The sequence below is a fragment of the Podarcis pityusensis genome (assembly GCF_964106645.2).
Source record: "Podarcis pityusensis genome assembly, chromosome: 14".
NCBI lineage: Eukaryota > Metazoa > Chordata > Lepidosauria > Squamata > Lacertidae > Podarcis > Podarcis pityusensis.
In genome coordinates this window covers 53,106,717-53,123,938 of record NC_138039.1, presented here as the reverse complement: position 1 = coordinate 53,123,938, position 17,222 = coordinate 53,106,717, and the positions used below count along the sequence as shown (strand labels likewise).

At 46.5% G+C, this 17,222-nt stretch overlaps 1 protein-coding gene across 5 annotated transcripts in view; it reads left to right on the top strand.

Annotated features, from left to right (window-relative positions):
- The window catches only part of ACSBG1 (acyl-CoA synthetase bubblegum family member 1), a 39,783-nt gene extending 25,576 nt beyond the window's left edge, over positions 1-14,207 (top strand). For all 5 annotated transcript variants that reach the window (XM_080980758.1, XM_080980759.1, XM_080980756.1 and 2 more), the window contains 9 exons: positions 13-93; positions 2,020-2,169; positions 4,157-4,333; positions 4,975-5,156; positions 6,636-6,866; positions 7,726-7,943; positions 9,501-9,640; positions 11,883-12,129; positions 12,390-14,207. In XM_080980758.1, coding sequence (XP_080836884.1) covers positions 13-93; positions 2,020-2,169; positions 4,157-4,333; positions 4,975-5,156; positions 6,636-6,866; positions 7,726-7,943; positions 9,501-9,640; positions 11,883-12,129; positions 12,390-12,466 — 1,503 coding nt within the window. In that variant the 3' untranslated portion in view covers positions 12,467-14,207. The remainder of the gene's footprint in view (positions 1-12; positions 94-2,019; positions 2,170-4,156; positions 4,334-4,974; positions 5,157-6,635; positions 6,867-7,725; positions 7,944-9,500; positions 9,641-11,882; positions 12,130-12,389) is intronic.
- Positions 14,208-17,222: the final 3,015 nt, after the last annotated feature.

Sequence of the window (17,222 nt, the reverse complement as noted above, 5' to 3'; positions counted from 1 at the left end):
AATGTTGCACAGATCCAGAATTGTTTACCACACTTGAAGGCCATTGTGATGTACAGGGGGCCCTTGGCTGAGAAGCATCCCAATTTGTACACGGTATGATGGGCAAGGAACCATAAACCATACAAGAAATTCTGCTTATTTCTGCTTATCTGATTCATTTTGTCTCTTCTTCCTTGTTGCTGGAATGCCTGAAAAACAATGAAAAATGCCTCCAGGAGTGCAAGTTGTTAAAAATAGTAAAGAACAGCTTTTCTTTGGAATACATTGTGCATGCAGAATATAGCTTATATATGAAATAGTTGGTGAGCTTGTTATCCTGCAAGCAGAATATTCCAAGGACTGTTTTCAGTGAGTCTCTTTCTTCCTTTAGTGCAAGGATGGGAGAACCTCTCTCAAGCCAAGGGCCGCATTCTCTTCTGGGCAGCCCGGCAGGGGCCACACATGAACTTGACACACATTTGCAGTTCAAGGGCACTTTCCAGGCAGGCCAGGGCACCAAGAAGGCAGGCGAGAGGGAAGCCCAAGAGCCAGGGAGCAGCCTAAAGGGCTGCATCCAGCCTCTGGGCTGCAGGTTCCCATGCTGGCTATACCAGCATTCTGCATGAATTCCCTGAAGCCTCTGCAGAAGAGCCCTGGGGCTCATTTCCCCTTTGCTCTTCAGATGCAGCCCAGGCTTTTCAAATGGCGGCATCAAATGTCTGTGGAAACGGAAACTTTACCCTGATGCAGGAGCTTGCCAAGAAATCCGCAGCCAGGCGGCTTGGGAGCAGAAGGATTAGCACTTCATGGGATGACAGGGATCACTTGGCCAGGATGAGGGCATTATGAAGCGTCACCAGGGAAGGAGAACTAATCCTTGACCCATAACCAGAGGGATGGCACCTGCCCAGCGAGCGCAGAGGGCAGAAAAGGACGTTGGCTCACGGAGACTCGCCACAACAAGGAACGTGGATTCAGGAATCTTTAGCTCAAACATCCATTCTTTATCATCATGTAGCTATGCCTTAGACCCGACAAACAATTTGGTGTAGATAAGGGCAGCTTCAGATCAGCCCCTATCACTAACTTCAGTTAGATTAACTCTCCAGTAAGCGTCTGCTTACACATTATACATTTAAAGCACCTCACCCCCAGAATCCCGGGAACTGTAGTTTGTTAAGAGTGCTGGGAACTGTAGCTCTGTGAGGGGTACGCTGCCATTACCATTTGAGCATGTTTGCAGCAAGTGTCTTTAGTACAGGGGTCACCAACCTAAGGCCCATGGGCCGGAAGCGACCCGTGGAGGTCGTTTGACTGGCCCATGAGCTGCTCCCAAACTGAGCTGCCCACTCACGCTGCGCTAAACCGGCACAGCGCGGGGACTCGCTTCCATGGCACTGGGAATCGTGTCTGCCAAAAATCGCATCTGCACAGACGCAGAGCCCGAAAATTGCGGGTGCGCGCGTGCAATCCAGCCCACAGAGAAATCTCCATGGGACTGATCTGGCCCAGGCAAGATAAACCTTGCTGACCCCTGTATTAGCTGATTCACATGTACTTGTACGTTGGGGGAATTTAGTAAGAGTAACAAAGATCAGAGTTTTTTATTTCTCTCTGGTAAACAGGCTATCAGGAAACAGAAGTTCAGCAATATTCACTGATTTATTTAGCGCACGTGCGCCCTGCAAAAAGGCTCCCAAAGCAGAATACGACAGTCCCAACCCTCAGGCTTATGAGAGCCCACCTGCTTTTGATATCTGCTCCTGAATTCCAGATGGTGCTTATAAGAATTGCCACACAACTCCAAAAATTAGCTATTTAATTTGCTTGTTTTACTCTTCCCTCCTCTTCCCCTTTTTCTTTTGTGTCGTGTTTGGTTTTGCTTTTTTTTTAATAAATTGTAAGACAGCAGGGAGGGACTGTCTTGCTTTTATTATTATATGAGCTGTTCTGGAAGTCACATGGCTGAAGGGCAGGGTAAAAATGCTTTATATAAATGATGTTAAATAAGCAATGTCTCTCCTTCCTGTTCTATTGCAGATGGATGAATTTATGGAGTTGGGCAATGAGGTCCAGGATGGAGAGCTGGATGCTCTAATTGAGTCCCAAAAGCCAAATCAATGTTGCGTTCTGATCTACACATCCGGAACGACGGGGAAACCCAAAGGGGTGATGCTTAACCATGACAATGTGTGTATTCCAGGCACCCACCTCTCCATGGGCTGGCCCATGGCGGGAAAGTGCAGTTTAGTCTTCAGCTTCAAATAGGCAGTACCTGGTCATGGGAATGCTTGGAAGTGACTTGCCTTAAGAACACAACCGGACAGGAAAAAATGTTTCTTAAACTCTAAGCAAGAGAGCAGAACAATCCATGGGGTTTGTTGGGACATCTCTCAAAAGCCTGCCTCCAGAATGTCAAAAATTTCACCCAAACCAGAACGGTTCAGGCCATGGCAGCTGCAGGTAGGGCTGGGAATGAACCCATTTGAAATGGAGAGCTGCTCCCAGTCAGTGCAGATGAGCCAGTGGTCTGAGTCTGCATAAGGCTATATTCCACATGATTTGCACACTGAACCTCCCAGGGTTCAGTTGCTGGCTCCTCCAGCTGGAAGAATAAGCAGACAGCAGGTGATGGAGAAGACTCACTCCCCCAGGCCCTAGAGAGCTGCTGCCTGCCAGAGTCTACCGTGCTGGGCTAGATAGACAATAGGCTACCTCTGCAAAAGGCTGCTTCCTGTGTCCCTGACAGTGAATGCAAAGTTGGTGACTCCTGTTTCCCTACGTGATTTCTATTCTGGCTGGTCGACCTGCTCCTGACAGCTGTCAGCGGAGAGGTTATTTATAATGTCACCCTCAGTCTGGAAAAATCCCTTGCCCACATGTGTGGGCTGATGCCCTCTTTATTAAAGTATGTTTCCCTCTGCCTGTGATTAAATTCGGAGCCACAGCATCACAGGATGATGCAGAAAAGCATATTTAGATGCGCAGGAGACACCAAAGCCTTGGACTCAGAAGAAAGCTTTCTCTGCCACCAGCTCTTGCACCTGCTTGATCTCAGCCTTTGCCCATTGCCCTTCTCCTCACATGCCACAAAGCTTCCCAGTCTTACTCCGTTCCTAGTCAAAGTGCTGTGGTCAGAGTGCCGACTGGCGCTGGTCACAGGACACAAGCTCTTCCCCTACTGAAACAGCTTCACTGGCTACCAGCCTGTTTCTGAAGTTTGGGCCAAGAACCTAAGAAGAGGCTGGCTGCTGGATCCAGCCCATCTAGCCCAGCCTCTTGTCCCCCAGCCAGATGCCCCCAAGGGCAGCCTGCAAGCAGCACCGGAGCACAAGAGCCCCTCCCCTCCTGCTGCCTCCAACTGTGGACTTTGAGAGCCCTTTCCTCCATGAATTTGTCTAATCTTCTTCATCTCTCTATACACATCTGCCCGGGTGCTAAGCTCCTCGGGGAGCACCTTCTCTGGGTCCTGACAACATCAGAAGCTCAGCTGGTGGTGAGACAAGAGAAAGCCTTTTCTGTGGTGGCCCCCAGGTTGTGGAATTCCCTCCCAAGAGAGGTCAGACAGGCTCCCTCTGTCTATACTTCTGCTGGGAGGTTAGGAGCTTCCTGTTCAGGCAGATGATGCTGAGCACTGGGCAGCTGCCACTGCAAACTGAACTTTAATGCTGATTTTAAATGTGCTTTTATGTATTTTAACCATTGTTTTAAACTAGGGTTTACTTTGTATTTTATAATGATGTTTTAAAATGTTGTAAGCCACCTTGAATCCCAACCTGGGATTCTCCCAAATCCTTGGAGAGCTGCTGCTCTTCAGAGTCAACATTACTAGGCTAAATGGACTAAAGGACCATGTAGCATTTCAAGAAGTGCTAATTGGTGAACACAAATTTGAAGTGGGCCAAAATCCCCCCTCCCGTCCCCTCTGATCATGGAGCGACAATTCCCAGAGTTCTCTGGGGAAAGGGATTGATTGCTAAACCACTCTGAAAACTGTAGCCTCCTGGGCCAACTCCCACTCCCAGAATTATTTGGGGCAAGCCATGAACTGCTTCAAGTGGACTCAGTGTTTTCCATGCATGGTGTGAATGTGACCTTGGTCTTTGCTGATGGAGGGCTCCTCGTTGTCAAAGGACATCTGCTCCATTGTCTAACGCCTCTGTATTTATCTGCACAGATAACCTGGACTTCAGCCCATGCCAGCCGGGCAGGGGACATGCAGCCAGCTGAAATCCAGCAGGAGACCATCGTCAGCTACCTTCCTCTCAGCCACATTGCAGCCCAGATTTATGACCTCTGGACTGGAATCAAGTGGGGAGAACAGGTCTACTTTGCAGAGCCGGATGCCTTAAAGGTCTCTGTACAAAAAAATGTAAAAAATAAAAATGCCCCAGTTATTTTTCACTCTTCAAAACTGTCAAGTTGAACTTGGTGTTTTTCAGTGAGATGATGCAGAAGACCCTTTAAAGCTTTGGAAACCCCTCTGGGAAACAATAAGAAGCAGACTATATGGGAAACAAACAGTTAATTTACTGCCTTCGGGGGTGATTAAACCCTTCAACACCCTTTAAGTGTAAAGTCAGACTAGTGATCAGGATGGTTAAAGTATCATTGACTGCAGATATATGTATTTATTCTAACTGTCCCTTCCTGGACAAAGAGTCTGTAGATTTTGAAAGAACTACAGAACTCAGGCTGAGCCGAAAGGGAGCACTTTTTGAGAATGTCTTTGGTAGCCACAAAAGGCCTTCCCCTCTTTTCAACAATGGGGTCTTCTCCGAAATGAAGCTTCACCCATTCCAAGTGAGGGCAATTCCTGTCTAGGAATGATTGCCTTCACTCTCAAGTGGCTTTGTTTGACCTCAGAAATATCAACAATATGTAGCCAAATAGGAGTAGCTAGCTAGTGTCAGGCTATATTGTGTTGTCTATGCAATTTCTGGTTGTCTGTGGTCTCTGCTTTCCAATTTTGCCATCCATTCTTGGTCTTCTTAGGGGGGCTTGGTGGGTACCCTGAAAGAGGCGCTGCCCACCGCACATATGGGAGTTCCCCGGGTGTGGGAGAAGATCATGGAAAAGATCAAAGATGCCTCTTCTCAATCTGGATTTGTGAAGAAGAAAATCCTCTCTTGGGCCATGTCGGTCAGCTTGGAACAAAACCTGAGTGCCTCTTATAGGTATGTCATTCAGATCTGGCCAGCAGGAGATTCAGCAGAGATTAGCACCAGGGACTCCTAGTCCTTAAAAACAAGCTCAGGGTAGACTTCCATTTTTCCAGGTTAAAAAGGTCAGGTGGTTTTTGTAGGTGACAAAAGACTCAGCTGAAACTTTCAGCTTTCATGTCATTTTAGAACAAGCTAAAAACTAGCCAAGTTCATCAAAGTTAGAGTGCAAGTGACCCTTTACAAGTTGCATGGAACCAGGCAGAGGGCCTTCTCGGTAGTGGTGCCCTCTCCATGGAACGCCCTCCCATTAGATGTCAAGGAAACAAACAAAGATCTGATTTTCCATAGACGTCTGAAGGCAGTCCTATAACGTGAAGTTCTTAATTTTTGAAGTATCGTTGTGCTCTTTTATATTCTGTTGGGCGCTGTCCAATGTGGCTGTGGCAGCCCAGTCAGATGTGTGGGGTATGAAAAACAAATTATTATTATTTCCTGGTGTCCCCTTTAATCCCTCCTAAAAGAATAAAGACACAGGAGTCTTTCTGAGTAAAGTAACAAAAAGTTTACTCACATTTCAGTTCACGATTTGATCCCTGAAAGGCAGACTTTTCTTAATAGTTACACAAAGAAAGTGTGAGTTCATCTCATATGTAGACTGAACTCATGTGCTGCCGGCTGAGAGCCAGCAGACAGCAAAATTACGTTAAGAGAACAAAATGGCTGCAGGAGACCATCATGACAGCAAAAGAGAGAAGCAAGACAACAGAAAGACAAAACCAGACTGAGAAAATTGCTGCGAGACTCAGCTCTTCTGTGGAGTCAGCCAGAGCCATGCCCATCTCCCAGGTCACATGCAGGGGGAGGATGCTCCAGACCAGAGGAACAGGAAGTTACCCTGACTGGATGTCCCCCTCCCTGTGACCACTCTAGGGAAATAAGGAATGTTGCATTTGACTGCACCAGTGGATTACACCCTACAGGAGGGAGAACCCTGAGGGCCAGAAGCTGAAAACTGGAGGGCCACATTCCTCTCTCCAGTTTGAGGTTCCCCACCCCTGGTGTAGTCCAACAACACCTGGAAAACCACAGGTGGCCCATCCCTGGAGCAGAGCATTTTTGGCCTCTGTCTGTCTCGGGAGACAATGGAAGAGTGTGTTTTTGGGAATGAAGTCAAACTGCTGGAAGGTAGCAGCCCCTGCTGTGGCTGTAGAGACCAATTCAGGAGAGACAGGTTTGGTTGAAGCTGGGGCAGAGGAAGGTGTCTGGTTGTGCTGATGCAGATGCACAGTAGAGTAGACTGGAAGAGATATTATTCTAGGCAGCTTCCTGGGGGTGGGGGGAGCCTTTTCCCTGTGGCTGCTTTGCATATTGTTCCATTCTTGATGTCAGTTAGAAAAAAATTCCATTTGGCCTCTTTTTCTGTATCTCAAAGCTATTGCCATTTCTCTTGTGGGGGGGGGGTCTCCCTCCCTCCTCTTTTATTTTCCATAGTGATTTAAAGCCCTTTCGAATGAGGTTAGCAGACTCTTTGGTACTTGCTAGAATCCGCCAGGATCTGGGCTTTTCTCGGTGTGAGAAGCACTTCTGTGGAGCCGCTCCTCTCTCAACAGAAGCGCTGCACTTCTTCCTGGGCCTGAACATCCCCTTGTATGAAGCTTACGGGATGAGCGAGACCACTGGCCCACACTGCATGTCCAGCCCATATGTTTACCGGCGTTACAGGTAAAGCTGTGCCATCTTTGTTCTTGCAACCTGATCGGAAACAATCTTGCAGTCAGGACAATGGCCCTCAGTTAGGGATTGGTAAGAAATTTGATTCTGTTCACATTGAAACGCGAACCAACCTAATTTGTGCTTTCTGAAACTGTTCACAAACCACAATACAGGAATCTTTGAATCTTTGAATCTTGCATTTCTCTGAATTTTGCAATGCAATTCTCTAGCCCAAGTAATGTGGTTCAAAAAAACATATATTGAGGTAAAGTATATATTTGAATCCATGTATCAGTGAAAATAAAGTACAGAAATGCTGGTATTGAGTAATGCTGCTTCTGGGACAAGAAGGGCTTAGGGGAACCAGACGGTGTTAGCTGTATTCCTTCCCACTGCTGATGTTTGCACATTTAACTTTTTTTAAAAAAAGTTTTTAAAGCTTCCAGCTGCCATCTTGCCTTTGTCCCCCAGTGCCACTGAAGTTGAATAATTCCGAAGCCTTGGGCATTAAAACAGATGCCCGCCATCTATTTTTATTTTTATTTTAAGCTGGAGCCATCTTCCCCAACTCCTCCAAGACTACAGAATAACTCCAGTTCTGGGGCTCTGAGTTTTACAGCATCTGTGTGTCAGAACACTCACATGTTTTCCCCCCAACAAACATACACAATTATTTATTTTTCCACATGGGAGCTCAGAAAAGGGACCCAGGCAGGACTTTGGAGGATGTTTGGGCCCTGTCATCTGCCCAGGCAGGGCTTGGGGGGGGGGTCAGGCCTGCTGGGGGAGGACCACGATGATGCGACTGTCCACTCTTTGGGCTGTTGGTGCTGTTGCTGCTGCTCCTCATGTTCTCTTTCCCTTGCAGCTGCGGCAAAGCTGTCCCAGGTTGCAAAGTGAAGTTAATGAACAAGGACGACGATGGCAATGGGGAGATTTGCTTCTGGGGGCGAACTGTTTTCATGGGCTATTTGAACATGGAGGACAAGACCAGGGAAGCGATTGATGAGGATGGCTGGCTGCATTCTGGAGATCTGGGGAAGATGGACAGCGATGGGTTCCTCTACGTCACAGGAAGAATTAAAGGTGAGATGCCCTTGGGCAACACTTCCTGGGACCTAGTCATTCTCAGCAGGCCAGCATGCTTAGCACCAGGGTTGCTCAGTGGAGAGGGTCACACCTTCTTGGTGTGTTTTTAGGGGGACCCTCATCAACCAAGCATCCTGTGCCTTCTCCCCTTGTTAGCATCTACAGGGCCAGCCCACCCCTGAGGCAAGGGGAGGCAACCACCTCAGGCTGCCTGAGATGTAGATCTTCCCTCACCCCTTCTTCCTTGGTGGGGAGGGGGCTCCATTTTTGGGTCTGGCCCTGGCAATCTCGCTCTCTCCTCTCCTGCTCTTTTGCTATTCCAAATCTGCAGTGAATTGTCCTGTCCTGCCCCCTTCTGGTGGTTTTGCAGCTGGCACTTCAGTCTAGCATTTCCACAGGGTGACACAGAGGCTCAGCTGCTCACCTTAGAAAGAGCTGTGTTTCAGAGGGAGAACACCTGCTTTGTACATAGAAGTTTCTGGGTTCAACACCAGGCATTTCCAGTTTAAAGGTGATGGGGAAAATCTTTCTCTGCTGGAGGTTTTCTCCTCCGGTCCTTGTGGGAGTGAGGTCAGCTCAGGAAGCCCTTACACCTGGGTTTGTCTGCTCCCAATGTACATTGAGTTGCGGTTCTCCAAGCCACATAGTCCCCCTCAGCACACCAGTGTAGTGGATGCAATCCTGGTATGGACAAATTTGTCCAGTTTCTCTTGGTTTCTCATTATTCTGACCATAAACTTGGCTTCTCACATTTCCACATCACTTTGCTTTTTTAAAAAATCCTCTATATTTCAAAGGATAGTTGTGTTTCAGTTCACATGTTGAAGTGTGAATTAAGTAGTTTCTCATTAAACTACAGACAGAAACAAAATTCTCTCTCTTCCCCCACCATCCCCATAGTCCCATAGCAAGGGCTTTACATTTTCCCCACTTTCTTTTTTCTTCTTCCATGGAAAATTGGGTTAGCACTACAGATGGGCAAATAAAACGATTTCAGTTTCTCATCTTCCCAATCTTCAGTTCAGTTCTACATTGATTGTTCAAAATTACTTTTTTAAAAAAGAATTAAATTGCCAGACATGCAACCTGTTACAGTTCGCCCCCCCCCCTTGCAACAGCAACCCCAACTACATCCAGTTGTATCTAGTACAAATTTCTCCTGACATCCACCTTTTAAAAATGCAATTTTGGCAACTATAAACATTTTTTGCAAAGTAATTTCCCAAATACAAGGCAGTATAACCTGCTATTTTCACTATTCTAGGCAACTATTTTTGGCACACTTTTTGTATGCATTGCTTGACTGAAGAACTGTCCTCCAAAACCTGTAGAAGTGTGGATTTTGAAGGATGCCTGACGGGGCGTATATTTTGCAAATTTCTCCTCATGCATGTCCTTTCTTTGGGCTTCCTAATGTCTCCTTTGGTGTGACTCATCAGAAAGCAAGCTAAGCCATCCATAAGTAAAAGAGTGAGATCTAAACTCCACAATGAGGAATGCCTTGTCTGTCTGTCTGTTTCTCTCTGAGTGCAAACCAGTGTTTCCTGTTCTCAGAGATCCTGATTACAGCTGGGGGTGAAAACATCCCTCCAGTCCCCCTCGAAGATGCTGTCAAGAGGGAGCTGCCTCTTGTGAGCAACGCCATGCTGATTGGAGATCAGAAGAAATTCTTGTCCATGTTACTGACTTTAAAGGTACAGGTCCAGCACAGTTAAACATTTCTGGCAGATGTACAAATGAGGCATAGAATTCAGCGGCTCACTCACTTGGTGTTGAGCAGGAGGGGGACACCTTCTCCACTGAAAACTGCTTATGGCAGTGGTGTCTCCTGAAGGGAGGGTGGGAGGCCAGAGGCAGGGGCGTAGGAAGGGGGGCGGTGCGCCCTGGGTGCCATCATGGAGGGGGGTGACAAATTATCAAGGAACAATTACTGCCCTACTAGGGCGGTTCATTAAAAACTTTTTTTGGGAAAATGGCTGAGGGGAAAAACAGAAGATGGGTGGCCATCGCTCAGGCATGGTCTAGTTGAGATCCCCAGGGGTTTGGCTAGATGACCCTCGGGGTCCCTTCCAACTCTACAATTCTCTGGCGCAGGCTTGTGCAGAGTTTTAGGTACAAGTTGGATGCAAGGGGTGCATAGGATTGCAGCCCATCTTACGCACCGTCAGCTCAGGAATAAGTCCCACTGATCAGGATGCGACTAGATTGCTGCTGTGGTCCTGTTTTTTAAATCAATGTTTTCCTTTTCAGATGATAGAGCATGGTGAAATCACAATAAATAAAACCTCCCCTTCAGTAGTTTCAAGCACTACTACAGGTTCCACATAATATCTGTACTGCATTGTTTACTGTGACAGCACCTGCACTTTGGAACTCCCCACCTACTGCAACAAAGCCCGTGCCTTTGCTAGACTCTTTTCAGGCACCTGCTAAAAGCATTCTTCTTTAGGCAAGCATACCTAGATGCTTAGGAAGTAGAAGTAATTTTAATCTTTATATTTTAGCTTTTATATGTTCTAAAGTAGGATTGTTATTTTTTCTTGATTTTACTGCTGTGGTGTTTTTTGTTTTGGTAAACCACTTTGCAGGTTTTTTAAAATAAATTTTATTAAATAAATAAACAATAAATATAAATAAAATAACACAAGCCTAAACACAATCCATCCTGTAGATTTAAGTATCTGTCCACAGTCATCTACTTGTTATTAGAGGCCCAGAATAAGAAAATATGAAATAATGTAAACCCATTTTTGCAGGCAAAAAATTCAATGTGGGGGGTGACAAGAAATTTTCCGCACTGGTTACCACCTGACCTTCCTACGCCTCTGGCCAGATGCCGCCCCAATGTTGTCAGATTGCAGCTCCCATCAGCCTCTCAGCCAGGACTGCCTACTATCAGCGATGGCAGGGTGTCGCTCTCCCTGGTCTATGAAATGCCGCCCCCAAAATGGTTCAGCTGGTACATGCAGCATCATCTTTTCCAGAACTTTCTGTTCTCTAAATTTTTAACTCTCATTGTGCTGCTTTGAAAATTCTGTTTCTGCATTTTTTTAAAGCATGTGCTTTTATTCCTTTAAATTCCAAGATGCTTTCTGGGGCTTGCTGCAGTTTTTAGTTCTCTTTTACATTTACTTGCTGCTTTTATATTGTTGCATTTTAAATACTGTGGATGACTGCATAGTGTGGAAAAGAAAATGGAACAGAGAGACGCTTCTCTACCTTTCTCCTGTTAGCAGAACTTGACTCATCCAACAAAACTGCTAAGTTCAGAAGAGGCTTCTTCCTAGGAGTCAATGGAAATTGCTGCCCCAAAGAGCTGAGAGCTGCCAGCTTACCTTGGCCCTTAATTGGGAGTTGACAAAGAGAGAATCCAATACTGTCCCAGGACCTGGAAGCTCTGGGTCTGAGATGAGAAGCCTCAAGACAGAGGTGCCCCCCTGACTCCACTATTGAACCCTCAGCTCTTCCCAAGCCACAACTCTCAGTGACTCTGCTCCCCCCCCCCCCCCCAGTATTTTGGCCTGATTGAAATGTCTCCTTGAATGCAAATCCTCTGGCTTGTCTGGATGTAAGACTCTCTGTGTGTAGCAAAAATGAAACAAATCCACATTTGCTGTTCTGCTCCCTTTTTGCCACTGGCAGGTGTCCTCTCCCCTGCAAAGGCTGCCCGAAAGGGCATGTGCCTGGCTGGAAAAGGTTCCTCCCTCTGGACTAGATGGAGCTTTGGCCAGATCCGGCAGTAGGGAAGTTCAGGCTGGGTAGCCTCCTTGGTACTAGCAGGGCCCCTTTCCACACCAGGATCACTGCCACATAAGTACCTGTGTGAACACTTTATGCTGTAAACCACCCTGTGATCTTCAGATGAAGGGTAGTATATAAATTTAACAAATAATAAAAAGCTGTTTATTTCACCACACTCTCCTTCCCCATTTCCAGTGTGCAGTGGATCCTGAGACTTCTGAGCCTACGGACAGCCTGACCCAAGAAGCCAGGGAGTTTTGTCAGAAAGTTGGCAGCAAAGCCACTCAAGTGTCTGAGGTTGTGCGGACAAGAGATCCGGCTGTTTATCGAGCCATCCAAGATGGCATAGACAGAGTCAACGGACGGGCAGCGGCCAATGTTCAGCGCATTCAGAAGTGGGCAGTTCTACAAAAGGATTTTTCCATTTCTGGTGGGGAATTTGGTAAGTTTTCCAAGGGCTGGGTTACAATCTGGAATTCAGTTATATTAAAAATTCCAGATATATCTCTTTGGAGGGATAGTAAGACTGCTAAATTTGGGGTTTGACTTTGGTAAATGTATCCAGTAAAGTAGAACTGCAGGATCTCTGGTGTCATATGCAGTTCTTCAGCTGGGATCATTAAGCCTCTGGATTAGAATCTACCTTTTCCACACACACTTTCCTCATGACAAACTGCTAATATCAATTCATTTCCATTTTAGGTCCAACCATGAAATTAAAGCGGCAAACTGTTGTTGAGAAGTACAAAGATGAAATTGATTCCTTTTACAAAAAATAAAGTTAGCCGTCCAGTATTGCTCTTCAAGCTCCAATAGAACAGAAACGCACATTCTGTAGAATATGTAAGACCATCTTTCCAAGGAAGCTGTTTGAAGACCACCACCATTTTGAAGAGGAGCACCAGATACTAACAAGTGCACGTTTTGGGTTCCACTTCTAAATGCTAATTAGGCTACAGAAGCCAGAGAGAAGCACGCACCCCAGAATCAGTGTTGGAAGGGGTCCAGAGGGTCGTCTAGTTGAGCCCCTGCAATGCAGCAATCTCAACTAAAGCATCCATGACAGATGGCCAGCCGATCAATCCAATATTCATTCCAGTGAATATAGATTTTCATTCAGTTATTGATAGGGATGGACCAATCTGTCAGTTGTGATTTCTCATTTTCAGTCCAATCTTAAATAGGATTTGCAACTTTTCAACATCAGTTTGTTTCTTTAAAGAAAGCATTCACTAAAATTCACCATCATTTTAGTGTGCATTTCTCCAAATACACAAATTCTGCCTTGGTCAGACCACACCTGGAATACTGTTTCCAATTCTGGGCACCACAATTTAAGAATACTGACAAGCTGGAACATGTGCAGAGGAGGGCAACCAAGATGATCAAGGGTCTGGAAACCAAGCCTTATGAGAAATGGTTGAGGGAGCTGGGTATGTTTATCTTGGAAAAGAGGAGACAAAGAGAAGAAATGATAGCCATTTAAAAATATCTCAAGGGCTGTCACATGGAAGATGGAACAAGCTTGTTTATTCCTGCTCCAGAGGGTAGAACCCAAACCAGTGGCTTCAAGTTACAAAAAAGGAGATTCTGACTGAACATCAGGAAGAACTTTCTGATGAGAGCTGACAGTGGAACAGACTCCCTTGGGAGGTGGTGGCCTCTCCTTCCTTGGAGGTTTTCAAGCAGAGGTTGGATGGCCATCTGTCAGGGATGCTTTAGTTTAGATTCCTGCATTGCAGGGGGTTGGACTAGACAGACCTCAGCTTCCCTTCCAATCCTACAATTTTGATTCTTTACTGTCACAATCACTGAGTAGGATTCTCCTAATATACATACTTTGTATGCAGTTTTCCTAAGTATAATACATTTTGACATTAATTTTGACCAATATATGTAGTTTTATGCACACTTTCCTATAAGATATATACCTTTGGTTGGAGAACTGCACTGCAAAATTCAGAGAAGTATAATTTCGAAAGTTAGCTGCGTTTTTGTTTCCTGCATTGTTTTGAGACACGCTAATTTGGTCTGGTCACATTAAAATGTGAACTAAGCTAAATTTTTCCATCTTTATTTATAGCTTCTGGAAACAATTCAGATTCAAACACTATTTCTGTTGAAAACATAACCATATTTTTTAAAGTTATGTTTTCTAGCAAATGAAGTTAAACATACTAATTTGTACTAAATGCCACAGGACTGCTTTCATTGAATGGGTGCAGGTTGTATTTTTGTCAGCTGAATAACAAATTAAAATAAAATTATGTAGATCAGACTACAGAATTCAAGTTTTGCAACAAATGAAAAACAGGCATTGGCACAAGATGTAACTATGAGTTAAATCAATGGTCTTTTAACCCAATCTTACAAGTTAAGGCTTTTTCTGGCACTGGCAAATCCAGGTCTCTCTTAGCTGAAGATATGAACCAAGCACCTTCTGAATGCAAAGGTTAAAAACACCTCTTGAATTTATGCTGATTCATTGTAGTAGTAAAGAACATGACAACACAAAACATATTCCTTATGTTCCTTAAAAGGACTTATTTCCAAATCAACATGTAGGATTGCATTGTTTGTGTTGAGGCAAGAGCAAGGATAGGGAACCCCTGTGGAGGACTAGCCAAGGATATTTTTACTGCACACCCATAATAATATAATAATAATAATAATTTATTATTTGTACCCCACCCATCTGGCTGGGTTTCCCCAGCCACTCTGGGCGGTTTCCATAGAAACCAAAAATACACTAAAATCACAGATTAAAAACTTTCCTGAACAGGGCTGCCTTAAGATGTCTTCTGAATGTCAGGTAGTTATTTATCGCTTTGACATCTGATGGGAGGGCGTTCCACAGGGCGGGCGCCACTACCGAGAAGGCCCTCTGCCTGGTTCCCTGTAGCTTTGCTCCTCGGCGCTGGACCTCAGCGTCCGGGTAAAACGATGGGGGTGGAGACGCTCCTTCAGGTATACTGGGCCGAGGCCGTTTAGGGCTTTAAAGGTCAACACCAGCACTTTGAATTGTGCTCGGAAACGTACTGGGAGCCAATGTAGGTCTTTCAAGACCGGTGTTATATGGTCTCAGAGGCCGCCCCCAGTCACCAGTCTAGCTGCCGCATTCTGGATTAGTTGTAGTTTCCGAGTCACCTTCAAAGGTAGCCCCACGTAGAGTGCATTGCAGTAGTCCAAGCGGGAGATAACCAGAGCATGCACCACTCTGGCGAGACAGTCCGCGGGCAGGTAGGGTCTCAGCCTGCGTACCAGGTGGAGTTGGTAGACAGCTGCCCTGGATACAGAAGTGACCTGCGCCTCCATGGACAGCTGTGAGTCCAAAATGACTCCCAGGCTGCGCACCTGGTCCTTCAGGGGCACAGTTACCCTATTCAGGACCAGGGAGTCCTCCACACCAGCCCGCCCCCTGTCCCCCAAAAACAGTACTTCTGTCTTGTCAGGATTCAACTTCAATCCATTAGCCGCCATCCATCCTCCAATCGCCTCCAGGCACTCAAACAGGACCTTCACCGCCTTCACTGGTTCTGATTTGAAAGAGAGGTAGAGCTGGGTATCATCTGCATATTGATGGACATCCAGTCCAAACCCCCTGATGATCTCTCCCAGTGGCTTCATATTGATGTTAAAAAGCATGGGGGAGAGGACGGAACCCTGAGGCACCCCACAAGTGAGGGCCCAGGGGTCTGAACACTCATTCCCCCCCCCCCCACTTTCTGAACACGGCCCAGGAGGAAGGAGCGGAACCACTGTATAACAGTGCCCCCAGCTCCCAGCCCCTCTATTTTTTTTTTTAAGAGCTCCCAGCCCCTCTAGACGGTCCAGAAGGATGTTATGGTTGATTGTATCAAAGGCCGTTGAGAGATCCAGCAGAACTAGGAAACAGCTCTCACCTTTGTCCCTAGCTCGCCGGAGATCATCAACCAGCATGACCAAGGCAGTTTCAGTCCCATGATGAGGCCTGAATCCCGATTGGAAGGGATCCAAATGGTCCGCATCCTCCAGGCGTGCCTGGAGTTGTTCAGCAACCACACGCTCAATCACCTTGCCCAAGAATGGAAGATTTGAGACTGGGCGATAGTTAGCCATACTGGCCGGGTCTAAAGATGTTTTTTTAAGAAGCGGTTTAATGACCGCCTCTTTCAGCGGATCTGGGAATGTTCCCTCACAGAGAGAGGCATTCACCACCCCGCAGAGCCCATCGCCCAGCCCTTCCTGGCTTGCTTTTATTAGCCAGGATGGGCAAGGATCAAGGAGACAGGTGGTTAGTTTCACGCGTCCGAGCAGCCTGTCCACATCCTCGGGGGTAACGGATTGAAATTGATTCCATACAACTTGACCAGACAGAGCTCTAGCACTCTCCCGCCCCAGCCCTGCTCCCACAGTGGTGTCTAACTCCTTCCGAATATGAGTGACTTTATCTGCAAAAAACTTTGCAAAATCGTTGCAGGAGATCTTGGGGTCTTTACAAGGCCCCGGTGGTAAAGGTGGTTCCGTTAAATTGCGGACCACCTGAAAGAGTCTCCTGCTACTATCTTCTGCAGATGCAATAGAGGCGGTGAAGAAAGTCTTCTTCGCCGTTGCTATCGCCACTTGGTAGGCTCAACGTTGAGCTCTAACCTGCGTCTGGTCAGATTCGGAATGAGTTTTCTGCCACCAACGCTCTAGCCGTCTCAACGATTGTTTCATCGCCCTCAGCTCCGAAGAAAACCACGGGGCTGTCCGGGCTCCATGCAATTGGAGAGGGCGCTTCAGAGCCAGACAGAATAGCCCTGGTTAACTCTGCATTCCAGCAGGCCACCAGGGAATCAGCTGAAAGGCCATCAACATGGGATAAAGCATCCCCTACCACTCTCTGGAAAGCATTTGGATCCATTAAGTGGCGGGGGCGGACCATCCAAATTGGTCCCACCTCCCTGCAGAGGGGAAGGGTCGCGGAGAAGTCCAGTTGCACCAGGAAGTGATCTGACCATGGCACTTCTTTTGTTTCACTTTTACTTAGTGTCAGATCACCCAGGTCACTAGAGGTAAACACCAGGTCTAAGGCATGTCCATGACTATGAGTTGGGCCAAACTTACAACAACACCACGATTTGTGCTCATGATGCTGTCAGAGCAGTGGCATGCTGGCCTACCAATTCTGGGATGTTGCAGAATACACCCGCCATAAAACTGTGTGGAGAGGCCACTCAACTATAGTCAAACCTCGGTTCCCAAAAGCCTGTTTCGGAACGTTTCGGCTCCCAAATGCTGAAAACCCGGAAGTGTTCCGGTTTTCAAACTTTTTTGGAAACCTAACATCCGACGTGGCTTCCGCTTGAGTACAGGAAGCTCCTACAGCCAATCGGAAGCCACGCTTCAGTTGTTGAACATTTTGGAAGCCGAACGGGCTTCCAGAACGGATTACATTCAACAACTAGGTTTGACTGTACCTCTTTCTTCACCTCTATCACTGGCCATGCCTGGAAGCAAGACTTTGGGGAGATGGGAAAGGAAGCATAGGTCAGCTTTCATCAACCTGTTGTC